The following is a 23,360-nucleotide window of genomic DNA, read 5'->3' as shown; positions in this document are numbered from 1 at the left end:
ATATTACAAGGCAGCATATACGTAGGGTTTAATATATCAAGTGGAAATACAGTATATAAATAAATTGCTCACATTGTCTGCATCTAATGCTGGGATTGCCTTTCATATTGATTGCAACAGAAATTCATATTTTAGAACTAAACAAATAAACATTTCCCCTTCGAACTACCACGTTTGGAAGGGTGGATACAGAATCCAAAATAGGACAAACATTCACTCCATTTCAATTTTAAACCCCTTGGTGCTTAAATCGAGATTGCAAAATGTTTAGGCTGTAACTTGGAACATTACATTTCCAAGTGGCCATTTCTAGGCTGATTTTTTTGAATTAAAATGAAGTAAAATATTTTTTTTAATGAACCTTCTGGGAATTGTGTGTGTGTGAAGTTTGTATGTGGATATGAAACTAGCGAGAACTGTTTCGAACACAATCCAACAACACGGGGACAAGTTCATTAAAATCTCCTGCACAGGGGTGTAGGCGCCGCCGCTTCAGATGTGTCAGTCTATATCGACTCTGTAGTGATAGTACTCTATAAACACGCGGTATATTTTAGCTGTGAAACTGTTCCGTCAGTGGATTCGCTTACTGCAGCGGCCAGTAAACGCAGTTCAAAAGTTATGAAGCATTTTCAAAACCTTCGACCTGTGTATATTCAGAATCAAAGCATTCTCAGCTGGATTCTTGTAGTTCTTTATTTTGCAAATCCTCTGCAAGTCCCTTAATGCAACACTTTCATGCCGTTGGTTTCTCTGACTCCCCAAACACCCCTCTCTTTGCAGTTTCCCACTCGCAGGGTCAGTATTTTGTCCTCCACGGCCCAGCCTGGAGATCTTCATCAAATCATTTGCAAACGACTACGAAGCCACCAAATATCAGGGTTAGATATCAAAATGTTCCAAATAATAATCAGAAGTGTTAAAAACATTTAGACTTTTAAAGAGACGCTTAGATAGGCTCATGAATGTGAGGAAATGGAAGGATATGGACACTGGACAGGAATAAGTAATTGGTTTAGTTAGCCATTCGATTAATAATTTATTTGATGCGGCACAACTTTGTGGGCCGAAGGGCCTGTTCCTGTGCTGTACTGTTCTGTATTTAAATCAGATTTAATATCACTGTCATATGTTTTGAAATTTGTTGTTTTGCGAAAAACTATATATTACACTATGAGTGAGTGGGGGAGTGTATGTGTGTGTGTGGCTATGTGTGTTTGTGTGTGTGTATGTGTGTTTGTGTGCGTGTGTGTGTGTGTTCGTATCTGTGTGTGTGTGTGTGTGTGTGTGTGTGGCTATGTGTGTTTGTGTGTGTGTATGTGTGTTTGTGTGCGTGTGTGTGTGTTTGTGTGTGTGTGTGTGTGTGTGTGTGTGTGTGTGTGTGTGTGTGTGTGTGTGTGGCTATGTGTGTTTGTGTGTGTGTATGTGTGTTTGTGTGCGTGTGTGTGTGTGTTCGTGTCTGTGTGCGTGTGTGTGTGTGTGTGTTCATGTCTGTGTGCGTATAGTGCAAAAACTGAGCAAAAAAAGTGAGGTAATGCGATGGCGTTCATGAGTTGCTTCATAATCCGTTCAGAAATCTGACGGCGGAGGGGAAGAAGCTGTTCCTAAAACGTCGGGAGTGTGCCTTTAGGCTCCTGTACCTCCTCCCTGACGGTAGCAATGAGCAAAAAGCATGGGCAAAGCACAACCGTTTGGTCATTTGCAATGGGAATTGATAGGGGTGGTTATACACACAGATGACAGAACCATCGAAAGCAAATGCAAATTGCTGGTTTTAAGTTCTACCTCTCCCCTCGTTTAAATGGAAGTTAATTAATAGGCCCAAAGTAGTATGGTTTATTTGATTGGCATACTGCGGCGAAACTGAAGTGTTTTCTGATTCTGATCGGAGTGTTGCTTCCCTGTTGTTGTCATCTATCAATATGGCGATAAAATGTTGCTGATAACTTAATTCTCGAAAGGCTCCCCAGCGCTGAAGGTAGTTTTCGATAGAGAACCTAGGCTGCCAGCACTCTGTGACAGCAGAGGCTACTCTGGTTTGGAACGGTTGATTGAGACGGTGGGAGATCTCAGTATAAAAGAAATCTCGTATTAGCAAGTGGAGCAAAGTAACCGTGTGTGCTGAGCAGGGGCTGCGAATTATCCAACAATGGTTCTATAAACACACCGGCTTCAGTACCTCCGGCTGGAAATCTGAAGAAATTGGAAACATTATTTTTTTATTTGGCAAATGATAGTGGTTTATTTAAAAGACGCTAAAATAGTCATAGTTCTTAGTTGGGCAGTGATCAGCATGTCTCAATTAAGACTCACCATATCTAAGTTACAGGTTTGATCTTCTGGCATTCTAGTCACATAGATAGATAGATAGATAGATAGAGGGACATGGATGGATGGATAGGTAGATGGATAATAGATAGATAGATAGATAGATAGATAGATAGATAGATAGATAGAGGGACATGGATGGATAGATAGGTACATGGATAATAGATAGATAGATAGATAGATAGATAGATAGATAGATAGATAGATAGATAGATAGATAGATAGATAGATAGATAGATAGATAACCAGATATACGGAAAAACCGGTAAATATTTCAAATGTTGGTAGTTTGTTTTCGTGAACAGAATTTTTGCAGAGTAGGTTATGCGTCCTAGGTGAATGTGTCGCCTGCTATAATCCTCAGCCTTAAAGGCCTGATCTCGTGAAAGCGGGTCTAAAGAGCAAGCCTTCTCTCGATCGCTTTCAACGCAGCTCTCAATTATCCAGTGAATGTTTTAATTGACACACTGTACTTCATTCCAAAACGATTAAATTAGGATTAAAACTTATTCCTAACAGTTAATAAGCGATTTTAAATTATGTTTGATCTAATTAATCAAACGACTACAACATACCCCCAACGCCGCTTTCCATAACTATATCCTTGTCAATTGCATAGTTCATCTCAGGTATAAAGTTATCTGCTTGGACACAACCAAGTAAACCCTGTGCTCTGGTTAATTGAAAACACAAAGAGCCAGCAGCTCTATAAGGGGAGTTGGAAATAAACTATTGCAGTCTGTCATCAGACCGGAGTGTGGAAAGCAGCCTTGGATAATTTAGCACATACGTTGTTTGATCCGAACCTTCCATGTTCTAGGTAAAAGTAGGGATAAGAGCAAGGCTCCGGAAGTCAGTAATGAGATGTGGGACTGGTGACGTCAAGGGTGGATGTGAGATTGCGCACCGACCCTCTGGCTCCCTCTCTCTCTCTCTCCAATCTGCAGCCGTTAAACATCAGCCCAAGGACCCGCTCATCAGTCAGAGAGGGCGAGCGGAGCGAGCCCATAGCATTGAATCCGAGACAGAGACAGAGAGAGAGAGAGAGAGAGAGAGAGAGAAAGAGAGAGAGAGAGAGAGAGAGAGAGAGAGAGAGAGAGAGAGTGAAAGAGAGAGGGGGGAGAGAGAGGGAGAGAGAGAGAGAGAGTGAAAGAGAGGGGGAGGGAGAAAGGGAGAGAGAAAGAGAGAGAGAGAGAGTGGGAGAGAGAAAGGGAGAGAGAGAGGGAGACTGCAAAATGCTCGATCGAACGGATGAATAGCTATTGATGCCGATCCCGCTGCAGCGACCATGGAGCTTACAATGGACAATATTGGGAATATCCACGGCGTGACCCAAGCCAGCGACCTGATGAATAGTTCTCACAATCGCCAAGCTTCTCACCGGAGTCTCTCATCCCACGGCCGACCCGCGATGGTTTCCAGCATGGCTTCGATCCTGGAGGGCGGCGAGTACCGTCCGGATCACAGCCTGTCCGCTCCCCTGCACCCGGCCATGAGTATGTCCTGCGACAGCCCCCCCGGCATGAGTCTCAGCAGCACCTACACCACGCTGACGCCCCTCCAGCACCTGCCGCCCATCTCGACGGTGTCGGACAAATTCCACCACCCTCACCACCATCACCATCACCACCACCCGCACCAGAGGCTGGCCGGCAACGTGAGTGGTAGCTTCACCCTCATGAGAGACGAGAGGGGCTTGCCGTCCATGGGCAATCTCTACAGCCCCTACCACAAGGACATGGCGACGATGGGACAACCGCTGTCCCCTCTCTCCAATGGACTGGGAACACTGCACAACTCTCAACAGTCCCTGGCCCCTTATGGCGGACACATGGCGAACGAGAAGATGCTCTCTCCAAATGGTTTCGACTCCCACGCCGCGATGCTCTCCAGGGGGGACGAGCATCTAACCCGGGGGCTGGCTGCTCCTGGAGCCGGGATGATGGCCCACCTCAACGGGATGCACCACCACAGCCACCACCACGGGCAGAGCAACGGCTCCATGCTCTCCTCCGAGCGCGACCGCCAGGCCTCCGTGTCCGGATCACAAGGCGGCACCTCCAGCCAGGTCGAGGAGATCAACACCAAGGAGGTGGCTCAGCGGATCACCGCCGAGCTCAAGCGCTACAGCATCCCCCAGGCCATTTTTGCACAGCGTATTCTGTGCCGGTCACAGGGCACTCTTTCGGATCTGCTGAGGAACCCCAAACCGTGGAGTAAGCTCAAATCCGGGCGGGAGACCTTCAGGAGGATGTGGAAGTGGCTTCAGGAACCCGAGTTCCAAAGAATGTCTGCACTGAGGCTCGCAGGTAGGACGAATAGTGCACGGGGGGGGGGGGGGTTCGGTCAATCGCTTTTAATGCCGATGCTACCACGACGCATATAATGCAAACTTAAAACACGCTAAATCATGCAACAAATCCGGGAAACTTTGTGCAGCACACTGAATACCTTTCCTTTGCGTAAAATGAAAGGAAATGCTTCACAGTGCATCCCGGTCTCTGTGCATCGATCCCCCTATATTTCTATTTCTTTGTCTGTTTGACATTGTGTGTGCTTGACACCCGCGCGCACGCCGTGTCTCCCTTATCCCATTCACACACGCTATTTACTAGAAGAAGGCTTTCCCCATTGCCCTCGTCCTCCCAACACCACCCCTCCCATCTCATGTTTAGCATATGTAAATACCGTGATAATTCTTTGCTGCGGAAACAGATAGAGAAGGGATCGCTGCTACCTGTGCCGTCACACAAGGACAGATTGTACCTAACCTCCCGCTCTTTCCGTGTGTCAGTTCTCCCAGGGAGCCATCTCTGCCCATTATACGACTCCTATTGATAAACACATTTGTTTTCGGCCGGCTACGTTTCCCGCGCCGAATGAAAGGGGTCTGTGCCTTGTTTTATTGAAGTCTGGGTCTAAGAAACGGTAATGGCATTCCATCGTTGGCGCTGGTAGAAAATAACGAGGCATCTGAATGGGGCTGGTGTGTCAGCTTCACTATTAAAGAAAGGCTTTTAATATTAGATCTGATTTTTACCAATGCTACTTCCACGGTATTTGTACCAAGAACTATTCCTCCTCATCCCCTTCTTTTTAAGTGAAGGGAATTCATCTTTTAATGGCCTTTTATAAATGAGTTGTGGGCCACCTAGTGTAATTAATGTGACAATGAATTCAGCGTGTCCGACAGTGCATTGGATTCTCATTCCCCCCGCTCAAATTCCGCCGAGTCCTCTCCAGGCAGAGTGGCAGGACAGACACCTCCGGTAAAGCCCTGACCTCAGGTGCGCAATCCACAAGGAGCCACATACCCTACAATTCACCTGCCCCTTAATTAGGTGCGAATCGAGGCATCTTTTAGTTACAGTCGATGCGCTATTGAAAAGCAGTTAATGTAATGCAGTTTGCCATTGGTTTTACAAGGCTCTGATAAATAAAGATTTAAACTATCCTGAATTGGTTTTTTAAGTGTCTCTGGTGTTAAACTCAATCGAGCGTTTGTGTTTTATTTCACTTCCAAAATGTACCATGTGAAAGTTCAGGCAATTAGCACAATTCAGTTAAACATTACTGGACGTGACAACGCAAACGCAATTAGAATGAAAACATTCAAATTAAGCATTTTTAAAATTAATACGTATTCTGGACTTTCAACGGCAATATCTTAAAATCAGAATCTGATTTAATATCACTGGCACATCGGGAAATATGTTGCTTTGTGGCAGTAGTAGATTGCAATTCACAATTAAAAAGCTATATATTTGTCAGATAAATAAATATATAAAATAAACAAGTAGTGCAAAAAGAAAGCAAAAATATAGCGAGGTAGTGTTCATGGTTTCATTGTCCATTCAGAAATCTGATGGCGGAGGGGAAGAAGCTGCTTCTAGAACACCGACTGTGTGTCTTTTAACACTTCTAAAAAATCTAACATTTTTTAATTAATCCCTTAGTGCGGGTCTCTTTGAACTCGATATTTAAATCTAATGGAGAATAAACCACCGGCGCTAGAATATAACACGACCAATATTTTAAAATAGATGGTGTGCACTGCGGATAACATTTTTCTTTAACTGCTGGATTATATGTACTGAGGGCTTTCTGTTCAGGATAAGTTCTTTGTTACCTCAGTTTCTATAACAGAACTGTAATCAGATGCGGGTTGTCTTGGGATCTAGGCGCATCCTAGACTGAAATAATTAATGCTTTGCTATTTTTGGTTGTGTAAATAAAAGAGGTTTGGGGGGTATCGTGACAGTGCCCTCCGCGTGATATTGTGAGATAAACAGGGAAAAAAAAGTAGAAATAGCCAGAATTTTTCCACTAGGGTGAGACAGAATTGTCGTGTTTCAAACCACAAAATCAATAGCTTCGAATTACAATTCGGAATTCATCACAGTCAAAGAAATCGATTTTTAGGGTTGTTCAAATATTTTGAAATGGGTATAACACGACCAGATAATGTTACATACGAGACTGCATGGAGAAAAGAAAATTGCAAATGAACGCTTTGGGGTTGTTTCAAATATCCTGGATGTAATTGCATGTAAAGTAGCGATGATTGGGGCACCTTGGGGGACCAATGGGAGAGAGTGTGCGGTTTCATTGGGTTTACAAGGGAGAAGGGTGATACGCGAGAAAAGTCGTTGCAGGAAGCTTTCGCAGGGTCCCAAAAGCCCGCTTGATACGTCTCCGCGTTTGTCTGTATCGGATCCGCTTTCACCTGTCCAGCGGTAATGAAGGTATTGTTTTCAGTAAATGTCCCACATCAATTACACAGAGTGCTAACAGCGTCAATTCCCGTCAATTTTCTAGTATCTAAACCACCCTACGATTTGTACACAACATTCTCGGTAGCACGAGGTGTCTGCGTATTAGGTTCCATTGCTGCTACGATAATTACAACCCTGCTCGTCCTGTCGGCGATTAGCTTCCCACAGTGGGGTAAAGCTATGTCCATTCAAACAGGCAGCACCATCAACAATTCACGTGGCTACACTTCACCTCCGACAGACTCCCCAATGACAGGCGGGATAAAATCTGCAATCGGTACTTTATGTTTGTGAAGAACACCCAGAAGAGGTTCATTGTTGCCATTTCCTGGACGATTTAGGGATGAGGCGGGACCCATTTTACGACACTCGAATTATCGGTACGACCAGCCAACTCTTTATTTAAAGTGAGATACAGCACGGTAACAGGTCCTCCGCGCCGCCCAAATAATCCACTTAATCAACTAATTTGTAATGTGGGAGGAAACCCACGCAGTCACGGGGAGAAAGTACAAACTTCTTGCAGGCAGCGGCGGTAACCGAACCCAGGTCACTAGCGCTACAAAGCAACGTGCTAACCGCTACGTTGCCATGCTGCCCGTTGTTTAATGAAACCCCCATTCATATGGGAGTGTCCTACTTTAATGAACACACTGAGCGCTGAAATGGCGAATACATAAGTAACATAACCTAACATATTTTAACCCCCTTTCCTGTACCGCGTCTGTGGGCTGCAGATTAACAATCAATTATTTAAAGGGTTTTAACATAACTCTGGGATGGATCCATACTCTGGTGGACACGCGAAATTCTGAAGCGGGTGGAAATCCAGAGCAACACACTCAGAATGCTGGAGAAACTCAGCAGGTCAGGCGGCATCTATGTTGATGTTCCTGGCCGAGACTCTTCGCCAGGACCGTTGGCTGTTTATTAATTTCCATAGATGCTGTCTGACTTGCCGAGTTCCTCCAGAATTTTGTATCCATACTTTGGTGGCGATCTTGGTGTAATTTGAGAACGAAACTGAGCTGGCTTGCGTTTTGTAAAGTTTGTAATCCACATTATTTGGAGCCTTCCCAGAGGAATTGTTTGAAAGTTTAACAGTTTACTGTTTACTCGAAAAGTATACTCGTATTCTAAATAGGGATTGGCAAAAATTGGACATTCTTTAACCTGCCCCATCAATTAGTGACATATTAATTCAAGTCTCAGTCCCACATACAGTCGTACACGTACTACGTACCATAATAATTATAATTATTAACCGCACCCAACCGGAATCATTCTATGCTTTCTTAAATGAAAATCTTACGAAGCAATTCCAGGGGCATTTGGAAATGTGCAACTTTCCATAGCAATGTGTGTATATATGGATATGAACGTGAATACGTGGATCCCGGATCGGCCTCTACAATCACCCGAACGCCCAGCCATGGACAACCCCTTGGGAGATCATACTCGACTCCAGAGATCACACTGTGACGGTTACTCACGAAAATGAATCAAATATATTTCACCAGTGGGCACCCAGTTCACATAGTTAGATCTTTGAACGCAGAGCAATGCAGAATAGGCGCAATGTTGTGCCGAACCAAAAAAAAAATTAGTACTCAAACAGCTAACTTCTGCGTACACAATATCCATATTCTTCCATTTTCCTCACATTCACGCGCCTACCGAAATGTATCTTAAAGTCTCTAACGCGTCTGCCTCCAGCACCACCCCAGACAGCGCAGTCCAGGCACCCGCCACTCTCTGTGTAAAAAAAAACTTGCTCCTCACATCTCCTTTGCAATTACTCGCTTTCATCTTCCTCTGAATTAGACATTTCACCACTTGGGAAAAGATAGCGTCTGTATACTGTATCTAAATACTTACTTGGACACAATAACAATCGGGTGTCTACAAAGAAAACACGTGAGAGGTAAGTTTTCAGTGTGGGCGCTGCAGGGGCGGTGGTAGGGACAGATACATTAGGGACATGCAACCAACTCGTAGGCAGGCACATGGATGATAGAAAAATGGAGAGCCGGGGAAGAAGGAAGGGTTAGATTGATCTTAGTGTAGGTTAAAAGATTGGCACAACATCGTGGGCCGATGGTCTGTACTTGCTGTAAAGTTCTGCGCTCTATACTGCTCTATTATTAAATGTCTTTGCAGACTAAAAGGATAGAACGGTATTCACAGCATAATGTTCCTGGCGTGAGAAAATGAATTAGAATCAGTATTAAAGTCAGGTTTAATTTCACTGACATATGTCATCTTGTTTTACGGGAGCAGTACATAATAAAAATACTATAAATTACAATTATATATAAAAATAAAGTTAAATTACATAAGTAGTTCAAAACGAGAGCAAACCAGAAGTAAAAAGTAGCGAGTGCTTGGGTTCATTGTCCATTCAGAAATCTGCCGGCCGCGTGGAAGAATGCTGGTGTTACGGAGGCGAGAACGGGGCCGGGGGGGGGGGGGGTTAGGTAAGGGTGGGGAGCCGAGTTTGTGCCAGTACTGAGCACACAGCAGCCCCTCCATGCGCCGGGGAAACACGCTCTGCTCTCCAACGCGATCCAGCGCTTGCTGCCCACATCACCTCGACGGTGGCGGTTTTCTGCCGCACGTTTCTATTGTTCCAGTTAACGAAATCAAAATGGGGTGCTGGCAGCAGCTCGCCTGGGTTGTGAAAACAGAGAGCCACATGTTCCATGCGACAGGGGGTCATCGGGGCACAGGACAGGACGGGCAGCCGGGATGATATTTGGGAGCGCAGCTTTATTCCACTGAGAAATGGGGTTGGAGTCCCCAAAATAACCTGTTCAATAAATCGCCACAGATGCTTCTGCAGAGAGTCGAACTATATCGATTGACAGTGATGGTCGCAACAGCCATGAGGGGAAGCAGACCATTCACCAGGGTGCGGACATGACCATCACACTCACACACTCTCTCTCTCTCTTACACACACACACACACAATCTCTCTCTCACGCACACACACACACACACACTCTATCTCTCTCTCTCACACACACACACACACAATCTCTCTCTCTTTCACGCACACACACACTCTCTCTCTTACACACACACACACACAATCTCTCTCTCTCACGCACACACACACACACTCTATCTCGCTCTCTCTTTCTCTCTTACACACACACACTCTCTCTCTCTCACACACGCACACTCACTCACACACACATACATAGATGGTATACGCACTTTTTCATACTCACGCAGACACACACAGACGCAAACACACCGACGGACTTACATACACACCAAGTCATACATAAACACACATATACTGTGTAAACACACACACACACACACACACACACACACACACACACACACACACACACAAACCCGGACACAAAAAGAATCACTCAGCTTTTCGATTGCTCGTCTACGATTGATGAACTTTCACTGGTAGTTAAAAAGAGAATGGATCAATAACTATTTTTGTCATTCTCTCTGTCGTTGCTTGTGGCATCTCACTGACTCGAGCGTTTTATGGTAAAGCAAAGCATTTCTGGTGAACGGTGAAGCCGGAGGACGGCGAACGGAGAGATGAGTCAGGAAAATCAGCGACAGAAATGCCCCAATTTACATACAAACCCTAAAGAACCGTGTCTGTCTGAGCTTTTGCACTTTCTGCATTAGTATGCATTATATACTGACCTGTTTATATGTACTTCACGCATACACTGTGCAAGAAAGTGCATGCATTTGCTATTTCGATGGGGAGTTAAGAAAAGCAGTAATGTGCTTTACTGTAAAAAACGTTTAATGCTTTGCCGAGTAAAGAAAGCACCTTCAATATTTAGAGCACTGTCTACACTTCATGCGATTTTTGGTTTATTACTTGTCACGATGTCAGACGATCCTTCTCCGGGAATAATACGAATATGTATAGAATTATTTGGGAGCATTCACGGCGCGCAGTTCAGCGGGAACACTAAACCCCTTGTCGTAACGCGTGGCGAGCTGCTGAGAGAATCTCGGATAGATATAGGACTGTTTATGTGAACTTTGAGTGATACTGGAATCTTTAATTAATGAAATTCTTATCAAAAAGCTGCTGGGGAAACGGTGGAATTCTTCTCAAAGGTCGCTGCTGTGAGATATTGGCTATCTCGTTGTAATTTGCAGAAATTTGAAGGAATCGAAGGGACGTCGGGATGGTGCGGAACGAAAGTTAAAGAGTAACAGTGTGGAGGAGATAAAATTGAGGTTTCAAAGGAGGTGTTCTGCGCCAGGAATAGTGCAAGGGCTCACCCCCTCCCCTGACACACACACACACGGCCGCCACACATATTCATATACAGGGGGGGAGAGGTGGGGGGAGGTACGGTGAGAGAGAGAGAAAGGGAGGGAGAGAGAGAGAGAGAGAGATTCTGAATCTGGTGGATGTGATAACGATTCGTAAGGATGTGAACACTGCCACAACCCGAACAGACAAAGACCTTTGTGTGTGTGTGTGTGTGTGTGTGTGTGTGTGTGTGTGTGTGTGAGTGTGTGTGTGTAGTGTTTATAACAAACTGGGATACACAGGGAGCAAGTAATTTCCTCTAAGGAAATATTTCTGTAAATAAATGCTATTAATTATTAGTAAAATTTGGCGGACGCGGGCGTTAGTAACCAACATGAACATGCAAGGTTTGAATATAATGCTGTCGCTGGTAATTCTAAAATAACTGATATTTTACAGGGTGAGAGGCACAGTTTAAAACGCTTAGAATGTCGTCGCCGTCATAAGGCAGCGGTGTATTTATTTCTTGGCTTGGGTCGTGGGTAATATTCAGAGATGAAGGCATTGACTATTGATTCCTTCAAGAACTGAAGAGAATTCTGTACCGATACTCAGATGCTGTATTTACGAATACATTTTTAAATAATTCATATTATGGGCGCATAAACACAGCATTGATATTGACTAGGAACCGTATCATTGTTGTCCATTTTAACTCGAAGTATTCGAGTTTCAGAATCGGTTTAATATCACTGACATGTGTCGTGAAAATATATTACAAAGGGCAGCATAGATGCTATACGGCTGAGTATTATAACTATTATGATATCAACTGTAATAATATTTGCAATGTTGTTGACATGTAGATTACAACGAATAGAAATGACGTCAAATTCATTTGGTCATTTACGTTGAAAAACAAGATAGTAAATTCTAATCACTAACCAGACGGAAGTTTTAAACTAAGCTGCAATAAAATTATTAAACATTGGTATCCCATTTGACTTTGTAAACCCAAACAGGAAACAAAACGCATGAAGTTATTAAAATCCGATTACGGAAACTCCCCATTGCTCGCACATCTTTGTTATATTCGCAGAGTGGATGTGTTCTTTGAATACACGAAAAATGCGCTGCCTGCATGTGTGTGTGTGTGTGTGTGTGTGTGTGTGTGTGTGTGTGTGGTGTGTGTATGTTCGTGTGTGTCTGCGTGCATATTTGTGAGTATGGATGTAAGTTTGTGTTTGCATGTATGTGTGTGTGTATGTGTATTTGTTAACGTGTGTGAATGAGTGCGTGCGTGTCTGTGTGTATGCGTTTGTGTATGTGTATGTGTGTGTGTGAGAAAGAGAGATTGTGAGTGAGTGAGTGTGGGTGTGTGTGTGTGTGTGTGTGTGTGTGTGTGAGAGAGAGAGAGAGAGAGAGAGAGAGTGTATACAGCTCACAGATAGTGCCCCGGTATTACTGGATGATATTCCCCAATCCGCTGTCCACAGGCGAGCCTTCTGGTGACAGTTTCTGCAGTTAGGTCGAATTTTCTCCACATTAGCATTTAGATTTAAGACCAAATTGCACCGACCGACAAAATAATGAATCTCCCTGCTGTCTGAGTTACAGCTTCATCTCCGAGCCATTAGAACTAAAAATATATTAAGGAATTAACCAGCACCTCCACCCATTGACACACCCACAACCATAAAGCACTTTATGTACATACGATTAGTCCGTGTGTATAAACTAATCTTACGTATTTATACGGCTGCACTCAATGGTTACTTTACACAGCGTTTTATAGGATTGCATTTGCATTTATATTTGTTGTGTTTTTTTTCAAAGTTGCATCGGATCCGGAGTAATAACCATTTTGTTCTCCTTTACACCCGCGTAATGAAGAATGTCAATAGACAACCTTGAATGGAATAGAAATAAGAATACTTCCCATTGCCTCAACAGCATCTTGTTTTATTATTATTATTATTTACAAACCGTTTGTTGTTGTTTTCAAGAGGAGAAGAGCGTAAAACCACGGGGAGATTTTCCGAAGTATTCTTTTGTTGCGGCGTGTTACCCGAGTGTCGGAATCGGGTAACTAAGAAGCCGTGAAAGTACCCCAATAAACCCGGAGAGGCCGCTGTTCCCCCTCCCCTACTTCCCCAAAGGTTACCGCTCCTAAGCACGCCGAACACTGGATCAACTGCCCCCGCCCCCGCCCATTTCACCAGGTCGCTCGCAGTACGGTGGACAGCGAAGCATATCGAGACAACTGATTATATGAGCAGGAAGGGTCCCGGCTCGCAACGTCGACTCTTTCCTCTTTCCCACAGATGCTGCCTAACCTGCTCAGTTCCTCCGGAATTTCGTGTGTGTTTCTCTGGATTTCCAGCATCTACAGAATCTCCCGTGTTTATAACTGAGTATATGAACTGCGTTCTGACTAGTTTTAACCGCAGGACTTGGAATTCGGTAACTAGGATGCACGTCGGAACTTTGTACACTGCACCCAGCCCATCCCACAAACATCGACGTTGTTCCTGAGATGCCCAAGTTAAACAGACCTAAGGTTAAACCTTGTCCACTCTGCTCTCCTATCAGAATCCTTTTTCTCCAGCCCTTTACCTTCCCCACCTTTTCTCCAGCCCTTTACCTTCCCCACCCACTTGGCTTCACCTATTACCTTCTAGCTAATCCTCTTTTCCCTCACCCTCCTCCACCCAGTTTTTTTTATTCTGGCGTCTTTCCCCTTCTTTTCCTGTCCTACTGAAGGGTCTCGGCCCCAGACGCCGACTGGTTATTCATTTCCATAGCTGCCGCCTGAACTGCTGAGTTCCTCCAGTATTTTGTGTGCGGCCCTAACTTATCCCGGTAGATATTCTCAGTATACGACAGCCAATCTGTACCTAACTAGCGCACAACCCCCTTAGCAATGCCCATTATGACACTTCAAGACTTCGCTGTAAACAAGGGGTTCCCAACCTAGGGTCCACGGACCCCCTCCCCCGCCCCCGGTTAATGGTAGCGGTCCACAGCATAAAAAAAGTTGGGTACACCCGCTGCAACCCACAAGGATAATCAGATAAATAAATGGTCGCATTTATTGTGGTGCACGCGCCGAGCCAAACAAAATAAAAGTTCCAAGTAAATTTATTATCAAAGTACATATACGTCACCATATACACCCCTGAGATTCATTTTCTTACGGGCATACTCAATAAATCTATGATAGAATAATAACCAAAATAGAACCAACGAAAGACCGCTCCACATTGGGCGTCAAATCAGTGTGTAAAATAGAACAAACTGTGCAATTACAAAAAGAAAGACATAATAATAAGAAGAAGAAGAAGAACCGAGAACATGAGATGAAGAGCCCTGAAAGTGAGCCCATTTGGTTGTGGGAACATTTCGAAGATGGAGCAAGTGAAGGTGAGTGAAGTTATCCCCTCTGGTTCAAAAGCCTGGTGGTTAACTGTTACTAAAGCATGTCCTCCAGAAGAGCAAACAACAGGAATTCTGCAGATGCTGAAAATTCAAGCAACACACATCAAAGTTGCTGGTGAACGCAGCAGGCCAGGCTGCATCTCTAGGAAGAGGTACAGTCGACGTTTCAGGCCGAGACCCTTCGTCAGGACTAACTCAGTCTCGGCCTGAGACGTCGACTGTACCTCTCCCTAGAGATGCAGCCTGGCCTGCTGCGTTCACCAGCAACTTTGATGTGTGTTGCTCCTCCAGAAGGGTCTCAGACCGAAACGTCATTTATTCATTTGCATAGACGCTGCCCGACCTGCCGAGTTCCTCCAGCGTTTTGTGATTGTGTTATAATGAAAGTAGAACTCTGTTAATGAAGCAAGAATTATGCGTTATCCTGTTTCTTTCCGTCATGCAGTGTAAATCTCGCGGATCCAACCCTGAGCGGAGCTTTATGTACTTGCATACACCCTCTCTATAGAGGGAGAATTTAACTGGAGCATCAGTATTTATGATGTCGCCCTTATTAAGAGCAGCCAATCAGACTGCATCTAAATACAGGAGAAATCAATTAGTTCTTGGGCAGACGTCTCTTGTGAAGGAATCGTCTTCATTATCCAGCGCGGTTCCGTGCATACTTCGACTTCCGCCTGTAACTCATTGGCGTCGATTTAAAAAAAATCCCTTGTAGCCACGAGTGAAACCAACATTTGGGTTCCATTCTGCACTTCCCTCTCGAGAGAAGGTTGCATTAAAACCAGACAGCCACTCACGTCTCACTCCCGAGGTCGAGACGAATTTCAAAGACTCGTGTTCTCAATATTACTTTTTGCTTATTTATTGTTATTATTCTATTTGTACAGTTTGTCCTTTTTTTGCACACCGGTTGTTTGTCCGTCTGTGTGTGTAATTTTTCATTGATTCTGTTATATTTCTTTGTTCCATTGTGAATGCCTGCAAGAATTTTTTTTTTAAATTAATGAGAAACAGAACGGATAGGCGCTTCTGGCTCTATGCCCCGATTTAATCCGAGCCTAATCACGGGACAATTTACAATGACCAATTAACCTACCAACCAGTATGTCTTTGGACTGTGGGAGGAAGCCGGAGCGCCCGGAGGAAACGCCCGCAGCTACGGAGAGAGCGTACAAACTCCTTACAGACGGTGACGGGAATTGAACCCGGTCGCCTGTACTGTAACGTATCGTGCTAACCACGACGCTACCGTGCCACCCCTAGTGAATCTCAGTGTAGTATATGATGGCAAAAACTTACTTAGATAATAAATTTACTTTGAACTTTGAACTCAGCCTCAAACCGAAACGCCGTGGACAATGCCCTTTGAACCAAATACTGCAAAGGGAAGCAACGACGTATAAGTAACCTCTCATGTGCATTGAAAATATAGTTTCTCTCTGATACTGGACGATATTTAATTGCTCCTCAGGCCGAGTTACTAAAGATGGAAAATATCAATTCCAGAAACGAGTGTGCAGTTCCCGTATCAGAAAGAGGAACGTTACATCTTAAATTGATTTGTAATTACAACTCAAACCCCGGGCCGATGTCCAATTCTTTTAGTTTGGGGTGAGGATTTGTGAGTGGTCAGGAATTCAAAACTAACTCTCACAACCGGAACTCTCTGAATTATTCCGTGAGCCGGTTCCCGATTCAAGGGACCTGGCTGCGTTGAATCGGATAAATAAACGAATTGGCCAGTTCGCGGAAGGCGAGGATACTCCGAGCCCAGGTAAGCAAGGAGCGGGTGAAGGGGGATCGGCTATTGTCACGCCTGGGCTCGGAGCACATGGTATTCTGTGAACTTCCCACAGACGTTTGAAAATCTTTATAGCAGGACGAATGATTATTAGAATTAAAATACTTTGTACCATCTTTTATTCCATATCTCACATACTTTCACATTATATTTCCAGTTGGAGAGAGAGACAGAGAGGGTGGGGCGTTTATAAATCTTCATAGAATGACCAATTAATTATAAGAATTAAAATGTAATCGTTTATTCCATATTTCACATAATTTTGCATGATATTTCCAGTTGGAGAGAGAGAAGAAAGAGAGGGGTGTGAGAGAGAGACTGGCGGGGGGAGAGAGGATGTTTATAAATCTTTATAGGACCAATGCAACATTATAATTAAAATGTAATACTTTATACCAGCTTTTATTCCATATTTCATATAATTTCGCATCCCATTTCCAGTTGGGGAGAGAGAGAGAGAGAGAGAGAGAGAGAGTGGGGGGGGGTGGTTTATAAATCTTTATAGGACCAATGCAACATTATAATTAAAATGTAATACTTTATACCAGCTTTTATTCCATATTTCATTATAATTTCGCATTCCATTTCCAGTTGGGGGGAGAGAGAGAGAGAGAGAGAGAGAGAGAGAGAGAGAGAGAGAGAGAGAGAGAGAGAGTGTGGGGGGGGGGTTATAAATCTTTATAGAAAGACGAATGATTTTTTAAAAAGAATTGAATGTAATATTTGATTCTATCTTTTATTCCATATTTCACATCATTTCACATTATATTTCCAGCTTGGGTGGGGAGGGAGAGAAAGAGGGAGCGAGAGATTGCCGCTTGTATCCAGATCTTTGGGGTTGTTATTAAAAATGCGGCAGTATGGAGCGTTCTCAGTCTGTGAAAATCTCTACAAACAACAATGGAACCATATTTGTTCAATGTTAACAGACGAACAGACCTCTCAGCGCAGTAGGTACAATGAACTGTATATATTTTGACATTGCTATTAACAAGGGTCCCGATTCCAAACTGTCACATCCAGTACACTTTGGTTGAAATATTCTATTTTACTCTTTCACAGTATTTAAGAAAATTATTTTTAAATAATTGCAATCAACCTGTATAAAATGTGAAAATATCTCAAACCCGTTTTAAAAAGTACGACCGTGAATGTAGCCAGCGTACACAAGGCGACATCTTCCAGCGGCTAAGAGTTGGCCCGGAATGAATCCGTAAATCCAGTGAGAAAAAATAAAGTGATTTAAAAATTCATATCAGGTAGAATTCTGAAGTGAAACATGTAAATATTTTGGTAATTTATCTCATATTACTGAAGACAGCAAAACTTATTTTGAATTATTTATCACATCAATTTGGCCAATGGATTACATTAAAACAAGTTCGTTCATTTGAATAGAAGATAACCAGAAACAATGCAATAACCCGCGACATCTTTACTTATATATAGCTATTTTTGATCGTCGGTTTCGTTACAAATTTCATTGAAATGCAACGTTATTCAGTTGTAATTTTCAGGAATTTTAATTTAATTTAAGTAGATAATTTCATTTTTTTAAAGAACTTAAACCGGCCAAAATATTCTTTGATTTAGATAAAATTATCAGCGTTAGACAGAATTGTGTCGCTCTACATTATCGGTAACTCCCGCTGATTTTGCAACGGCCAAGATATTTGTTTCAATTTAAAGTACACATTTTCCAGCTTTGAAATTATTTCTGTTAATGTCACTGATTACCTGGTCCGAATCATATTTTGGGCTTTACTCAAAACTGGGTTACTCTGTAATGTCAAAGCTCTATTAATTATGCTAATTTCCTGGGTGGTCGCTTAAGGCGACGAATGGATATTCTGGGGAGAGGGGCTTTGCTATAATATTCTGCTCTGCCGGAGTCTCTTTTACACCGCGGGTCTCTCTCCGGGGCTCCGGTAAACTTACTCCCGCCTCAGTGACACAACGGCTCCCCCTACTGACCAAGCACGATGTTTGCGCATCCTCCGGGTTACCTTCTGTGTTCCTGACTGGACAAGTTTACCAATTAGAGTTACATCCCCGTAGAGTTACATCTCCACTAAGACCAACACTGACCGTTTCCTCCTGGATTTTTAGATTTCACCACAGAAGGACCAATATGACTTTTACCTCTCAGCCAAGTAAGAATACAAATAAAACATTATTGAGAAGCAAACATTTAACTGTCTCTATCAATGAAGATTTCCCAACAGGAGTTTGTCAAAATAATCGAATTCTCGATGCTTGGAAGACAGCCGACACGGTGCTTCTATATTAGGTTACAATGCAGGCTTGCAGTTGACTTCATAACAAAAGAGCTACAAAAATCTTTTAACGTATTATGCAAAAAAGATTAACTTCGGTAGAACTTAAGATCTGTAAGTGCAACGTGTGCTCCACCCTGATGGGAGCGGGACGAACAGTTCATAAACAGGGTGGGTGGGATCCTTCATGATGGTCCTTAATGGGGCAGCACACACACACACACACACACACACACACACACACATATATATATATATATATATATATATATATACAGTAGCTAGGGTGCCTAAGAGTTTTGCGCAGTACTGTATTTGTCAACATGAAGCCGAGAGCGAATTTGGAAATTTGGCGGGAACAAAGAATGTTAAGAATAGTGAGAGTGTGGGACAGGTGGTAGAGAAGCTGTACCAAGGGCAGAAGTAGCACGGGTACAGACACAGACAGTCCTGAGACACCAGGCAATGTCATTTGATTCCAAGCAATTGGTTTATTGATCAATATAGAATATCTCTCGCGCGTTTCTGCTGCCTTTCCTCTCCCTTCCCCTTTTTCCAACCATGACTCCCCTCTCCCTGTCCCCTTCCCACTCTCAGTCCACAATAGAGACCCACATCAGAATCAGGTTTATCATCACTCTCATATATCATGATTTTGCTTTGTAAAAACAGTACAGTGCAGCATTTAAGCATACTATAAATTACAACAGGAAGTATTCATTTCACTACCTCGATGTACTGGAAAGACCTGTGTGGATGGCACACAGACAAAAGCTTTTCACTGTGTTCTGACATACGTTGTGAAATTTGTTGTCTTGCAGCAACAGTACAGTGTAATACTATAAATTACAGCAAAAATATATATGAAAAATTAAATAAGTAGCACAAAAGTGAGCAAAAATAATGATGTAGTGTTCATGGGTTCTTGTCCATTCAGAAATCTGATGCTGGAAGGGAAAAACCAGTTCCTGAAAAAGAATGATAACCAGTAGTTCCTCATTTAAGGGAAGAATATCAGTAACACAAGAGTTTCTGCAGATGCTGGAATTCCAGAGCAACACACGCAAAATGCTGGAGGAGCTCATTAGGTCGGGCAGCATCTATGGAGTGTAGTGATGAGCACAACACTTTATAGCACCAGCGACTCAGGTTCAAATACTGCCGCCGCCTGTAAGGAGTTTGTACATTTTCCCCGGGAACCACGTGGATTTCCTACAGGTGCTCCAGTTTCTTTCCAAGTCCAAAGACCTATTGGTTAGTAGGTTAATGGTCATTGTAAGTTGTCCTGTGATTAGGCTACAGTTAAGTCGTATGATTGCAGGGTGGCACAGCTCAAAGTGTTAGAAAGACCTGTTTCACGCTGTATCCCAATAAATCAATAAACAATCAATGTTTCAGGCTGATACCGGAGACAATGAGGGGTCTTGACCCGAAATGAGAACAGTTTATTTCTCTCCAACAATATTAGTAATAGCCTTCGTTAGTGGTAAGATGGGAAATTCAGGATCCTGGAACATCTCTGTCTGTAAATTTCAACTGCTAGTTCAGAAAAAAATGAAATTGTTTGCTGAAAAAATACAATGAAAAGAGTAACCACAATAGTTACTTGCTGAGAGCAAACCTTTTTATTTCTTTTCAGATAGACCAGGCAAGAGTTCAAGTTGATCACATTGATTCTATTTTAAAAGTTACATTGGACTTAATAAGACTTAGAGCTACTGGTATGCATATGCCCTTGTACGAAACTTCAAGAGACGTGTAGCTGGGTGGTGATTAATATTCCTATGAACTGGAAGTGCAAGAGTGAAATTGTAATAACAAGAGAGAAAGCAAATTTACCACTCTAGAGTCCATGGAGCTAGGATAGGGTCAATGGCGTTAAAAAGGTTGGTACCCCTGCATTATAGCTTCCAATTTTATAAGACCATTCTACAGTTGACAGTGAATTCCTGCACCTAGCGTCACTTTATGTGCATACAATAAGTCTACTGAAATAACTAATCTTATGTATATATGGCCACACTCAGTTACTTGAACATTGTGTTTCATAGGATTGCTTTTATATTTATATTTATCATCTTCGTTTTTTTGTTTTTTTATTGTGTTCTTTACAATTATTGTATTTTTTATGCTGCATCAGATCAGAAGTAACAATCACTTCATTCTCCTTTAGACGTGTGTACTAGAGAATGACAATGAACAATCCTGAATCGTGAACCTTAATTTTCAGTAGCTTGAGAGTGTAGAGTTTCCATTATTTTTTCAAGAAGAATACACAAAAACCATCAAGGATTGAGGATCAATATTATTCTCCATGAGTTAAGAACTTGCTGTGGTCTGTTGGTCAGGGCGAGACCTGACAAAAAAAATAGCAATTATAAAGAATAAAGAATTACATGAAATATGAAATTAGAAGTTAAAGTACAAATATGGGATTAAATGTGAATAAATACATAAATACTGGCATGTATTCACAATGTAAACAGCATTATACAAAGTTGTTTAAAGTGTTACTGCTGTTGACAGTAATCCCTTAATTAGTGAATTCAATGATCAGCTTTATTCGGCAAATACATTTATTTATTTATTGAGATACAGTGCAGAATAGACCCCTCAGGTCCTTTGAATTGCGCCTCCTGGCAACCCCAAATTTAACTCTAGCCTAATCATAGGACAATTTACAATGACCAATTAACCCACCAAGCGGTACATCTTTGGACTGTGGGAGGAAACCAGGGCACCCGGAGGAAACCCACACAGTCAGAGGGAGAACGTACAAACTCCTTACAGGCAGCGGCGGGAATTGAACCCGGGTCGTTGATACTGTAAAGCGTTGTGCTAACCACTACGTTACCAGGCCACCCTACACGTGCAGTATTAGGAATTTGCTGCAGTCTATTGGTCAGGGCATGACATGCAACAAAAGAAACAAGAATATTCAACAATTATAAAAAATAAAAAAATTATATATAAGATAAAGTTAGAAGTTGAAGTATGGATATGGAATATCATGTGCATAAATACATAAATACCAGCATGTATTTGCAATGTAAGCAGCTTTATAAAAAGTGGCTTAAAGTGCTCCCGCTGTTGACAGTAAACTCTTAATTGTCAGAAGCTTCAGAACGTGGAGAGAATTTATGTCGAAAATCTATATGTGTAGAAAGAGAACTCGAATTATCTGTGGTCCAACGGTAGTAGCTTGTGAAGGCGTGCTCAGCATCAACATGCCTTCTGTAAGCAATGTTGTCAGCATCTAATCAGCTCAGATCACCCTATTTAGTTTGTTACTGGTATAGAAGAAAATAGAAAACTATCCCTCAAGTATTTGTGTTAAACTTCAGAGATCACATCTGTAAGCAATTCCCACATTAATTTCTCGAACAGAAATTCATCAGTGTTTATCCCCTTTCCTTCAAGAGTGCTAGATTCAACAAACATTTCAAAGCACACCATGATTTACATGTTACATGGTATAAAATTGATTGGTGTAATATTACCAATATGATGTGAAAACAAGAATAGCACATTAAGAATTTGTTTAGTAATGATGTATTACTCTGGATTTCCAGCACCTGCAGAATCTCTTATGTTTTGTGGTCATCGATCACCTTCTAGCTGTCCTCCTTCCGCTCCCCCCATCTTTTTATCCTGGCATCTTCCCCATTCCTTTTCAGTCCTGAAGAAGTGTCTCAGCCTGAAATGTTGACTTTATTCATCTCCATAGATGCTGCCTAACCTGCAGAGTTCCTCTAGCATTTTGCTTTTGTGCTGTAAGTCTATAGTATGTTAATTTGTACACGATATCTGCTCATATATTTAATTGTAAATTTAGCTACTAAGCCCGGCAGAACCATTTCTACTGACAGGAGAAGGGGCAAAGGTGGGTTACTGGTGTCTTAAAACCAGTTGCTTCCGGCAGATGGGGCTTGTCGGCCGTGATGGGCAGCTCATCTAGGAGAAGGGAAAGTCTGATCTCAGGCCCCTGCTGCCTTGCAGCTATATGCACTCATGGGGAAGCTTTGGGAGTAAACCTCGAGGGGGAAATCTGGAGCTGGAGTGCCTAAGGCAGTCCTATGTTGAGTTCAACGCTGACTGGCCATTCCAGCAACATCGCTGGTGCTAAACTGTATTGGTTTCTGCCGTTCCTTTGGGTTCATCAGATGTGTAGAGAAGAGGAGCCTACTACATGGGCAACAGCTTGCTCTCCATATCGTACTGCCCTGGCTTGCATATCTAGACAGCCAGGACACAACATCCATGAATGACCCTGACCAACGGAGGCCGAAGAAGAAGAATTTATTGTATCACAAAATTGGATCTTGACCACATGACTTTTTCAGTGCTTTCATCAATGAGAAGTGATTTAAGGAACATCCGCAATCAGTTTTATCAACCGATCCCTATTTTTCAACAGGAGACTGGTCGGGGGAGTATAAGGTTGGGATTGGATTGTTCAGAGAAACAATGGAATGGGTGCAATAA

The 23,360-nt window shown here is 42.8% G+C and overlaps 1 protein-coding gene across 1 annotated transcript in view; it reads left to right on the top strand.

The window, feature by feature from the left end:
- The first annotated feature begins 3,616 nt into the window (after nt 1-3,616).
- LOC134337255 (one cut domain family member 2-like) overlaps nt 3,617-23,360 on the top strand; it is a 138,917-nt gene continuing 119,173 nt past the window's right edge. Inside the window, exon 1 of the mRNA XM_063032107.1 lies at nt 3,617-4,637. Within this exon, the coding sequence (XP_062888177.1) occupies nt 3,617-4,637 (1,021 nt within the window). The remainder of the gene's footprint in view (nt 4,638-23,360) is intronic.

The sequence above is a fragment of the Mobula hypostoma genome, chromosome 24, assembly GCF_963921235.1.
Source record: "Mobula hypostoma chromosome 24, sMobHyp1.1, whole genome shotgun sequence".
Lineage (NCBI taxonomy): Eukaryota > Metazoa > Chordata > Chondrichthyes > Myliobatiformes > Myliobatidae > Mobula > Mobula hypostoma.
This window is presented reverse-complemented; position numbering and strand designations above follow the sequence as displayed.